This window comes from Lissotriton vulgaris, chromosome 12, assembly GCF_964263255.1.
Source record: "Lissotriton vulgaris chromosome 12, aLisVul1.2, whole genome shotgun sequence".
NCBI lineage: Eukaryota > Metazoa > Chordata > Amphibia > Caudata > Salamandridae > Lissotriton > Lissotriton vulgaris.
In genome coordinates, this window is record NC_141700.1 from 611352721 (window position 1) to 611365525 (window position 12805).

Here is a 12805-nt window from a genome sequence, read left to right on the forward strand (position 1 = left end):
TAATTTCAATAGGGATTCTTCTTGCAACACAGAGGCTGCAGGTGAGGCACCAGAGGTTGCAGGAGGAAGACCAACGATAGAAGAGGATGTAGAGGGTTATAGGGGCAATGTCGGTTAAGCTCACCAAGGCCCAGGGGCATCGGGTGCAGGGGTGCCTTTCGACATTAGAGTCTTCTTATCGGAGCCGGTTGTGGTCGTGGTAGCCTCATACTGCAGGGGCCGTCGTGGAGGGCAGGACAGGTCAGCCAACAGAACACAAGATCAGGATCGCCGGGAAGAATCACTGCACAGGAGAACCACTCAGACTCAGGCCATGCACGTCAGGTGCAGAGTGGGCAGAAAACATGGATACGGAATCCTTGGAGTATGTTTCTTCAGGACAGGTCTGTTGTCCAAGGGAGATTGGAGTCTTTTTCGAAGGCAACAGTCCGCCCAGGGGTTTCAGAGATTTCGCAGGTTCGCTGAAGCTGGAGACAGACCAGTCGTCGTCTTCTCTGCACGGTCGTCTTCTTTCTTCTTAGGTCGTCGAAGATCTAGTTTCTAGTTCTAGTTGTGGGGAGCCACCTAAATACTAAATGTAGGAGGTGTTTTGGGGGAGTAGCAGGTAGGACCAATGGGCACCTTACTTGGGGTGGCTACACCCTTTGTTATGCCACACTCTTGTGGGAGGGAGGCATAGACCTAGTACTGATTGGACTATTTACCCCATCTTTAAGATGGCGGGGACTGACAGTTGTGCTTCACCTTGCCTTCCCCACCTTATTGGAGGGGTTGGCAGAGGTGACACAGCTCCCTTTCTTTAGAATTTTTCCTGCCAGTTTTTCCCGCCCAAAGTGGGGGAGTAAACCAGGGGCTGGCATCTGCTGCTAGCAGCACAGGCACAAAAATTATTGTATATTCCATATAGTCTAAATTAAACAATACACAGGCTCCATTCAAGTTTGTTTAAACTGTTTTTTCCTTCGTAATCCTTTTTAAATGTGTTTTCATTTTCACATATATTTTTTTACTGTAGCCAATGCATTTCGTCTCTTACCAGAGACTTCTTCAGGGCTTTTCAGTGCCCTCACACCCGTACTTGTTATGTGTGGATCAAAGACCCTAATATGGAATGCGAGCTCATTTTGCCCTTAATTCGTGTCTGTCCTATTCCTACGGTTCATTCACAAAAAGGGGTTGTCATCAGTAAATCTGGTTCCTGCCCATGTTGGTATCAGAATCTAAGTCCCTCTTCCTTACATCCAACGTGATGTACCAAACATCAGTTTCCGTAACGCATTGGCTACATTGTAAGAGAATATGTGAAAAAGAAGAACATTAATAAAGGATTACATAGAAAAAACTTTTAAACAAACTTGAATTGAGTCTGTGCATTGTTTAATTTAGACTATATGGAATATACAATAAGTCTTTAAAGAATGTCTAGTGAGTGTTGGTCATTTGTGTTAAAATCATTTGGGGATCTATATCCCCATATGGAGGTTTAGAAGCTTAATCTTTCAGATCCGAGCACCACTTGCTATTGCTGATATTATATCCACGCAAGGTGATAGGTGTGGTTTAGAAGTCTCAGCCTCATTTTGTAAATCACTTCGAGTACTCACATAAGCCCTGCTTGCATCAGTGCTGAAACAAATACCAACACACTGCAACTCCCTTACTGCACACTTAGCAGTCATATGAAATCTCAGGAGTGGTCATATACATACATCTCACTGACTCACCTCACAGTAGACCGAGCAGCGTACAACCTAAGCCCTACATGTTGAGGAGGCTGGTCAGAGAGGGACGGTACACATCATTAGTCTGAGCTATCACGTGCAGCCTATTCCCAAAATTTCATACAATGTGCAGCCATACAGACCCCTACTGTCAATACAAATTGGAAAAGCACGACAGCCTGCTTCCCACTGTTCGCGCTGTGCAGAGAATGCCTGCCCTGAACTGAAGGGTTTTTGCTGATGAATGTTGGTTCCTACCTCTTCTTTTAGCAGTTCGTTGGTTCTCGTGGACATGGGATGGCTTTCAAAAGTAGAGGGCACGGATGGGCTGCTCACCTAAAAGGAAATGTAGACAGAAATATAGGTTACTGATTCCCATCAGACAATATATAGGTGTCACCGCAGAATGAAGGTGAACAAGGGTAATGTAACATAACTGTAACTATCGGTTTGCAACTTGCAAATGTGCAAGATAAATGCTGCATACATATTTACAAATGAGTAATCCATATGTACTGGTATACTCTAACCCTGTTGGTCACCACCCAATTGGATTAAAATCTATGGCCTGTGCAAACGCCAGTAACATAACAATAGCAATATAGGCTTAGCAAATAAACTATACATTTTGTGTGACATTTAACACTTGATTAGCAGACTATAATACAGACAGAATTGTCAAACACAACCTGTAGCGAGGCCTGAATTAGGTGTGGACCCGAGTTTTCAGATACCTATGCAAACTCCATTTTGCGTTTGGGTCAGAATTCCAAGTTGTGTGCAGTTTACCGCACCCAGCAATTATCAGTCGCAATATAGTTAGAATCCTTCATTAAATATTGGCAGGTCAGAATTGCCGGAATTTGATATGGGAAAAGAGTATGGTATTTACAGTGACATGCCGATTTTAGGGCAGTAAGCACCAAAACAGGTGTATGCTTGGTCAAAAACTCAGAATATGTGTAATTTATCACACTTGGCAAAGTGCAAACACCCAGCGAGTCGGATTTTTTCAGGAGCGATAAACAGCACCTCTACCCCCCATGGCACAAGTAATCAGAGGCTAAATTGCGTGATCGCTCCATTTCAGCAGACTATGATGTTTCCAGTCCTGAGTATTCAGATTACAAATTGTTCTCGGTCACTTAAGCCAAATTAATTCAGGTAAAACACATAAAACTTACCAGTCCCATAAAGCATTTTTGTTCAATGACAGCCCAAGACTGTAATAGGGTGATGCGATATTCGCATTTTTCTATACTCTCTTTACATTTAATATATTCATAAACTCATTATAAGCGTGTGCTGTATTTAGTTGTTTGTTGCAGTGTACAACATATAACGCTTGCTTTTTTAAAAATAGTTTGATAAAGCACCTCTTATTTATAATAACAGGATTTATGTATAACAATATTTCAAGATCCAACAGACTTTAGTCTTAATATGCTAATTCTTGCATTTTCTATCACTCATCAGAAGGTCTGCCCTTTTCAAAATAGTCAGAAAAGTGTATTTAAGCCTGGAATAGAGGCGTACTAGGCAGAGAGACATCTTCAACTTCCTTGCAGGTTGGTTTGTGCGAGCTGCTGCAAACATCCCTAGCGAAAGATACCGGCTTCTCAGATCAGGAGCTTCTCATCTGCTTAGGAAAGCCATATCTGAGAAAGAAACTGACTTTCAAGTACAGAAGCTATATAAATCACAAGCCTGCTTTTCATCTAAGGTATGCAGGCAAAAGGCCACCTAAGGAAACTCATGGCAAATATTGCTGCTAAGACAGTTTAGATAGGGGCTAGAAGGGAGAGGTCGGTTAAAAACAACTGATTCCATCATTTGATGCAATGAATTATTGAAACACCATCACAAAGTTGCAATTCTATTTAATATGTTGCTTATTACTTGCTTTTGTCACCATTGTTTGGCTTTATAGTTACAGCTATACATATCTGTGTTAGATTAGGACTTTCATTTTAATAAAGTCTTTCAAATGTACAGTGTGGATTTCTCGTGTCCCTCAATTTGAAAGGCGTTTCAGAACTAACTCATACAACTAATAATCTTATATTCTGCAAGGACTGATATTTGCCTGGGATACACCATCCATCTGTAATGTGTAGGTAGTCTGTCAACTACAATCCACCAGACACCCTGCCTCAACTTGGTAAACTGGCTTTGACCCCGTGCTTAGCCAGGAGTAAAAACGGGGTCGTATTTTGTACAACGGACAAGTACACAACTACTTAAGGGTTCATGCAGAAGAGGGACAAGAACAGCAAGAGAATATTCAAGAAGTGGTCGGTACCATAGGAAGGAAAGACTAAATAAGGACACAATATATTTGCTGAATGGTAATAAAAGCAGGCCAGGCCTTCAGCTAAGACAAAGGGTTGCTCACAGCCTAAAACATGCATCTTTTGGAAGTCTGAGGCAGCACCTGATCTACTGGCTGTATTGAAAACAAACATGCCTGACAAGGAGGGGCAAGATGAGGAGAGAAAGAAGGGTCACAGCAGCCAGCCTCATCTCCATTTTTTTCTAAGGATGCTGCGGGCAGTCTTGTCTAAGGATATCTAAGTTTAAGAGTTGTGAGGTTTTTCTCTGGGTCCTTGGACAGAGGTCACTGGCCAATATCTGTGCTTGCGTTGTCATTTACCACAGCGGACAAACTGCCTCCGATACTATGGAATTGCAACTGAAAAAAATCAGTTTTAGATGATTCTCCAAAAAGTCGAAGGTTCAACGCATACTCCAGGAGTTGGCAGCACATTTAGAACTCCAGTACAACATGAAACAGTAATCACACATAATAACTTCAATTTCCAGGGCTGTTAAAAAAGAAAGTCCATAAAACAAAGTAGGGGATTCCAGCATCTTTATCCGGGGAGTTATGATCCCAAATTGATTTTCAAAGTTTCCAGAGTGATGCTTTATACTTCAAATGTGGACAACGTTAGCCTATGAAGGAAAGATTGGGGAATCTGTCTGCCTTTGGGAACATACAGGTCTCAATATCCTTGCCATAGCTTTGTTTACAGCTCTGGTCAATGGAACTAAAGATGTCAGTTATAATAAGCCTGCTCTTTAATCTACTTTCTCAGCATACCTGCAGGCAACCGGAATAAACAGAGTGAGTTGAGAGCAGGCAGTTGTGAAATAGCCACACATCCCAACAAACACAAAAATGTTTGAAGCACACACCGCTGGGATCATACCCACAGAAAATTATGCTTTTAGGAGACAAAATGACAGGGCCAAAGTCTTAGTTCAAGCATTCAGTTAAGAGTGAATACAAGACTCTCGTGGTCACTGGGAAGGGGTGGGGCACTGTTCAATGCACAACCGGGTACTGTTCAACCGGTCTTCATTGGCCAAATCAGAAACAATGTGGGAGTCCTAGTGCTGGAAGTGAGCTAGATACAACAGTAGACCCCTGAGAATAATAAACATTTGGGACCGGTGTCTCGTAAAGCTCTGGATGGTACTTACATTTTTATGTGCTACAAGTACTCAGTGATATCCAAAGCAATCGGGGGAGCTAGGATTAAGAGAAGGGTCCATTCACGTATTTACTGCTCCATAGCTCTAGAATCACAAAGGTCAGGGCGATGGTTAATTTGGATCCGTAATCAGGGAGCTACACCACACCGAACAAGAACACTGTTTTACAAAGGAATGTTATGGAGCAAGTCAGAGTGATGCAGGCTCACCACATTCACACAGTGCTGTCCCATCTACCGTCAGTCCTTGACCTCATAATAAGGTAGAAGTAGTTAGATTTGGTCTGGCCATCAAGGTCCCTGTGGCCTAAATCTTAGAAACAACCTCCATGCAGGATTCAGTCAGATGGTCCTTTCATCTCAAGCTTTTGTTCAAGGGCAGTTTCTGCATGCACCAATGATGTGTAGTTTTCATCTTCTACTAGGGCAGGTATCAACAGAGTAACAAGGAAAAATCGTAACTTGCATAGCCCTGTTACAAGTTGGACATCTGTGCTAGTACTGTAGATTTTATCCAAATGCACACATAAACACAACCTACCGGCTGTACTGCACTAAACAAAGATGTCTGTATTTATCTGAAACTAAGCACAATGGCACTAATATCAGGGCTAATCAGTGTGGAGTAATAGATTTAAAAAATCATAGCCCTAACTAAGAACATCTATAAAGAGCTTCCTCCGGGATCTAACGTAAGAATGAAAGGCATCAACTGGATGAGAAAATATAGATGGCTAAAGGGGTGGTGCACACTACCTGAAGTACAGTCTTTAAGATTTCCAGACAGTCCTTGCCAGAGTACAAAGTATGAAGTCCTGATATGGCCGTGGGGTGTAAATTCGGCCTCATACAACTCAGACACTGAGGAACAATCAACATACTTTCAAGCAGAGTTGTCACGAAGCACAAGTTGGGTTTAATAATTTGTGTCAGGCAGGATATTGAGGAGTATGTATACTGCTGAAACAAACGGTACAGGGGCACAACTGCTGCAGGATCTCTGAGGTCCTGCTCAAGGGCTGCTCCAAAAACAGTCTATGGAATGGAATGGCCATATGCAAGTTCCATGCAAAATATTTACAGGGCACACCACACGTACAATCTACATTAACATCCTGTGATACTCAACAATACACAACACACTCATTAACATAGTTTTGCAAAGCACAAACCAGGTCATTTGAGGTTGGGAAGACTGTACAATAGTAGTACACTGATGATGTTCGTCCATCGTTGTCGATAAAGACCTCAACATCTCATTGATTGGTTGACCAGGCTCTGTGTGTCAGAAGATGACAGAGTAGTCCGGTTCAGGCATGAAACGTCCTGGAACATCCTGTCACATGTCAGGCAGACATGTGATGACACTGTCGGTGATGTGTGGGCAGCTCTGGGCTTGCACACCTGATGCTAGCAGTATGCCTTGCCTCAAAGGTTTGGCAGCCTTTGTGAATGAGAATGCGCCATGCTGGTTGGTTCAGTGCGAGGGATTCTCTGGTAAAAAGTGTTGATCTCGAGGGACTTCAGGGAGGCCTTCAGCCTGTCCCTGAACTACTTCATTTGGCCTCTACGGCAGCGCTATCCTTGAGTGAGTTCTCTGTAGAAGAGGTGTTTGGGGATGCGCTCATCTGACACGCTGACAACGTGACTGGTCCATCTGGTGTGGGCTTTCATCAAGTGTATAAACGGACTGCAGATTGACTCTGGAAAAGTCTGTAGTATCCAGGACATTTCTCTGCCAGCTGATTTTTAGAAGATATCACAGCCAGGGCATGTGGAAGTGATTGAGTGGTTGTGCATGACTCTGGTACACAGTCCACATTTTGCAAGCGTACAAAAGAGTTTAAAGCACCACTGCCCGGTGGACCTTCAGCTACTGTGGTAGGCTGATACCTCAGTTCCCAAACGTTGGAACACAATCTGCTGAAGGCAGATCTGGCTTTCACAACTCTGTAGTTTACTTCAGCATTAATTGACAAAGAGCGGGAAAGGTCAATGCCCAGGTACGTGAAGTGGTCCACTGCCTGCAGTCTGTGCATTTACAGTGACAGATGATTCTGTGTGCACAGCGTGGGGAGCTGGCTGGCACATGACCTCAGTCTTCTTGATGTTGATGGTGAGACCAAAGTTGCTGCATGCAGATGAAAACGTATCCATACTGGCTTGCATTTCTGCCTCTGTACTAGCATTCAGAGGCAAAAAGAACAATTGATGGACAGAATGCAGAACAGTGTCATACATTCACCCCAGTACAGAGATCTGGGACTAAATCCATCTTTTTTTGCTCACCAGGCCATTCCAGTTTGGACCCAGCCATATGCAAATCAGTCTTGACCCTGCGCCCGATGGGAACAGTCGAGCCCGAACTGCCAGGCCAGGTCCTACCTGGACTGGAAATAAGCATCCAAGGACTGGTTTCAGGCTTCCAGCCCTCATCAGCCAAGATAGCTTGACTCCAGTGGCATGGCGAGCATGGGACCCACGTTTGGGCATACCCATCCCACTTGAGGTAACAAATGCATGAACATTTGATAGACAGAATGCAGAACAATGTCATGCATTCACCCCAGTACAGAGATCAGGGCCTAAATCCATTGTTTCTTTGCACACCATGCCATTCCAGTTTGAACCCAGCCATATGCAAATCAGTCTTGACCCTGCGTCCAATGGAAATAGTCCAACCTGAACTGTCGGTCCCAGGATGCTTGTTTCCGGTCCAGGGAAGACTTGGCTTGGCAGTTAGGTCTCGACTGTTCCCATGAGGCATTCATATAGCTGGGTCCTAATTGGGGTGGCGTAGTGGGCTACAGAACAATGGATTTAACCCAGATCTACTGACGGGGGATGTTTGAATCATGCAGCATTCAGTCCATCATTTGTTGCAGTTACACTTTTTGCCCTAAGTGGGATGGGTATGCCCAGACGTGGGTCCCTTGCTCACTGTGACACTAGATTCAAGCTAGCCTGGCTGAAGAAAGGTGACATACCCTGAAACCAGTCCAGGATGCTTGTTTCCGGTTCAGGGAGGACCTGGCTTGGCAGTTCGGTCTGGACTGTTCCCATGGGGCACACGGTAATGACTGATTTGCATATGGCTGAGTAAAAACTGGGGTGGCAAAGAGGGCAAAAGAACAATGGAGTTAACCCAGATCTCTTGACTGGGGGAGGATGTTTGAATCATTCAGCATTCTGTCCATCATTTGTTGCAGTAACACTTTTTGCCCTAAGTGGGATGGGTGTGCCCAGACGTGGATCCCTTGCTCACTGTACCACTGGATTCAAGCTAGCCTGGCTGAAGAAGGGCGACATACCCTAAAACCGGTCCCAGGAAGCTTGTTTCCGGTCCAGGGAGGACCTGGCTTGGCAGTTCGGTCTGGACTGTTCCCATGAGACACAGGGTAAAGACTGATTTGCATATGGCTGGGTCCAAACTGGGGTGGCGTAGTGGGCAAAGGAACAATGGATTTAACCCACATCTCTTGACCGGGGGAGGATGTTTGAATCATTCAGCATTCCGTCCATAATATGTTGCAGTTACACTAGCATTCAGAGTACAATCGTCGGCAAAGAGAAAGTCTTGCAGTACTGTTTCCTTCTATATGGTGATGGCAGACAGTCTCCTCAAACATAAGAGTTTTCCATAATTTCTGTGCTTAAGGCCTACTCCTTCAGAGCAGTGCCGGAAGGCATCAGTCAGAGTGGCAAAGAATGTCAGCGTGGGTGCTAGAACACACCCACTGTTGACTGGGAAGGCCTCAGATGTTTCACTGTCATTTAGGAAAGGAGCCATTATACTGTCATGAAGTTGCTGTACCATTAGTATGAATCTGTCAGGATAGACATATTTCGACATGATTTTCCATTGTCCCTGGGGACTGACAGAGTCAAATGGTTTCAGGGGGTCAACAAAAGTTGTGCAGAGTTAATAATTCTGCTCTTGACACTTCTCCTGTAGTTGATGCGCTGTGAAGATCATGGCAATGATTCCAAGTACATTGCGGAAGCCCAACTGTGCTTCTGGCAGTAAGCCCTGCTCCAGGTGAGTGATCAGATGGTTCGGCAGAACTCGGGCAAGATCTTTTCCCGCTGTCGAGAGCAGCACATTTCCATGGTGATTGTTGCATACCTGGCAATTTTCCTTCCTCTTATAGAGGTGTTGAAGGACAAACAGCTCAGTGAGTAATCAGAGCAACATGGGACAACCGACTATGTGAACCTTTGCTGGTATGGCATCTGACCCTGGGGCTTTGCCACTTGACACCTGGCTGATGGCTTTCTTGACATCGTCCTCTTATGGTGGAGCATCCATGGAGCCCTTGACAGCAGACTGGGGCATCCTGACATTGGCCTCAAAATCCTCAGTCCACCTCTGAGGATGTGTCTTCTCTGTAAAGAGGGTAGTGTCATCTCAACTCAGGAGGGGAGAACACCCAGAGGACTGTGGTCTATAGATTGTGTTGAGGGCTTCATAAAAACACTTGGAAACATTTCAGTCTGCATATGCCTGTATCTCATCTGTTTTGCCGCTCAGCCTCGAGTTCTGCATTTTGCGCAGTTTGATTTCTGCTGTTCCTTGAGAGATGATGAAGAGGGCCTTCTTTGCCACTGAGGATGGGGCTTTCTGATGGGTATGATGCATGCTGTGCTTTTCAGCAAGGACCAGATTTATACATCACTTTCTTCAAACTAGTCTTCATACTTGCATGTGATGGGTCCTAATGCTTTCGATGCATCGGTGTGGACAGTGTTCGGGAATCTCTCCCAGTCTTTCTTGGAGTCATCGTCGAGACGAAAATCAACAAGCTCATTCTCTAGGTCTTTCACTGGATTTTCAGTGAAGCGTCTGTTCTTCAGATTCAACACATTGATGCTTTTTTTTTTTTTTTTTTAAATTCTTTATTGTCAGGAAATTAGAAGAAATAGCAGTACATCATTTGCAATCGTCGGAACTTGACTGCAGGTAGCTCCCCCGGGTGGGGATAGCATGCAACATAGATTACAATAACAGTTGCCGATATCACGCAGGGCTGGATGTACAAAGGTTTAACAGATAGATATGAGTCACCTCACGCCCAGTTTCTCCCCTTCTTCTAATTCCCTTCCCACCCATACAGTTCCACGGCAGAAGGTTATTATTTCTCTTACAGTGCATGAGTGGGTACATACAAGAATAACGAACTCTATTCCTAAAACCAAAACAGTCGTCATCACCATATCAGAGTCTGCGTACGTTCTGCTTTACCATCTCACAGGTTAACAATCAACAATTCGCGTATAGCGTTAGTGCGTGCAACATTCCCCCTGGTCCCTCCCTCGTTCACAGTATTTCTCGCTCGCCACTAGTCTTCTTCCTCCTCCGAATCGGAGTCTTCACCCTCTGGCAAAGCCTCGCATGGGTCACCTCTATACTCGTTCCACTTTAGCCATACCCGGTTCCACTTACGAGGGCAGGCTCTTATCACATACACTGCCCTTTCCTTGATCATGAGAAGGTCCATATTTCTCACCCACCCCGCCACCGTAGGTAACTCCGGAGCCCCCCACCTTTGTGCAATGTCTCGTTTGGCCACTGTCATTGCAAGAGTGACCCACACTCGTTCGTATCTGTTCAGGTCCGTAGGTTCCCAAATGTTCAGTAGGCACCTGCGAGGTTCCGGCAGGACAGACACTTTCATGGCTTGAGAGACGGTGCGCATAATCTGGCGCCATAGTTCCCTTATGCGTGGACATTCCCATAGCGTGTGAAGGAGAGTTCCCTCCTCCCCGCATCCCCGCAGGCAGTATGGGTGCTGCGCCCTATGTATCCTGTGCAGCAGTGTGCGAGTGTAGTAGGTGCGGTGGAGCACCTTGAGCTGTATCAGGCGGAACCTAGCTGATATACCCACCTCCCTCGGGGAGGCTAACGCTTCATTCCATTCCGTTTCGTCCATGTCATCTAGCTCAGCTACCCATTTTTCCTTAAGCTTGAGTGTGGGATCAGGTGTGTTGTTAATTAATTTCTTGTATGTGAGTGAGGTCGCCTTTTGTTCCATGTATTCGGTGAGCAGCCTATCCTCAAGGGGTGAGGACTCTGGGAGTGTCGTGTCTGGTGGGATAGCGCGCAATAGTGCATGTCTAATCTGAACATAGCGAAATGTTTCAGTGGGCCCGAGGCTGTATTGCTGCTGGAGGTGCTGGAGGGGAACAACCGTGCCCTTGTCCCAGAGGTCTCCGACCACTGAGATGCCTATGTCATCCCATCTCTCAAAGCCTTTACAGGCCCTAAGTGCGCCCAGTGCCTTGGTGTCCCAGAGGGGTGTCATCCTAGTGATTTTCCCTGTCCACCCCATGCGTGACTGCGCCGTGTGCCAGAGTGTCGCTGTGTGGAGTGTTGGGCCCAGCAGGGTCTTCACCCTCTGGCGGTCGTACAGTACAGCTAACATGCCAGTTGTCCCTAGTTGCACCCAGTCTGCTTTGTATGCAGGATCATTTCTGGATGCATGAATCCATTGATTAATTATTTTCAGCTGTGCTGCCCAATAATATAGTTGGAGATCCGGCAGTGCAATACCTCCCTCGTACCAACTCTTCACTAGTTTCGTCTGCGCTATACGTGCCGGCCTGTTATCCCACAGCAGGCTGTACATTGATGCTTTTAAGGGCCCTGCAGCTTTGAGACCCTCTCTTTGGCAGGATGCTGAACTTCATTTTGGATACTATGAGCCTGTGATATATCCAACAGTCAGTACCACACATAGCTTTTGTCACCCTGACATCCTGTCTGTCTCTGTTCGATAAGATGCCAGCGCTGGGATGTATCCACAAAGTCTTGTTGCAAGTAGGGAGACGGAAGATCGTGTTGATGATCAGGTCGGGTGTTAAAAAGGTTTTCAGCAGTAGAAGGCCATTGCTGTTACACTTGCCTTTCCATTTCTCCATGACCATGCCGCAGGGGTTAGTCCAAGCACAGACTATGGAATTGAACTGCCATGTGCAAATACTTGCAGGGCACACCACTTGTACAATCTACATTCATATCATGTGATACTAAACACTACACACACTTAATGTTATATACATAGCTTTTGTAAAGCACAAACCAGGTCATGTGAGGTTTGGAACACTGTACAACAGTAGTAGGCTACAAGTATAACCAATATACAACAGAAAATGGCGATTCTCCAATTGAAATGAGTAGCGAATCAAGATTTAATTAAAGACACACAGGCTAACACTATGCATGATATTATTTAATGCCACTCCACAGCACCTTTACAGAACTTCCTAACAATAAAACAATCTAGTACACTGTAGTCCATTAATAGTCCTAAATTAGAACACTCTTCCTCTTTAAATGCAGTGAAATACCCATCCTAAGTATCTTTTTCCACTTCATTATCCGCCGCTGTTCACTTCTCTTTATCCTATTCTACTGTGCCTCTAGAAGAAAACATTACACATATCCCCTTTGCGTACCTAATCAAACCCAAAACCTATCACAAGCTTTAAACAACCATTAATCTTAAAATTGTAGACATTACTTAGGCCAGGGTTCAGGCTTCTAGTAATGTTTCAGTGGCAGTCCCTGGAATCCAGTAATCATTCAGA

The 12805-nt window shown here is 45.0% G+C and overlaps 1 protein-coding gene across 1 annotated transcript in view; it reads right to left on the minus strand.

Moving 5' to 3' along the window:
• Nucleotides 1-12805, minus strand: part of PMFBP1 (polyamine modulated factor 1 binding protein 1) — a 1903249-nt gene that overhangs the window by 1370480 nt on the left and 519964 nt on the right. Inside the window, exon 8 of the mRNA XM_086945556.1 lies at nt 1980-2057. Within this exon, the coding sequence (XP_086801682.1) occupies nt 1980-2057 (78 nt within the window). The remainder of the gene's footprint in view (nt 1-1979; nt 2058-12805) is intronic.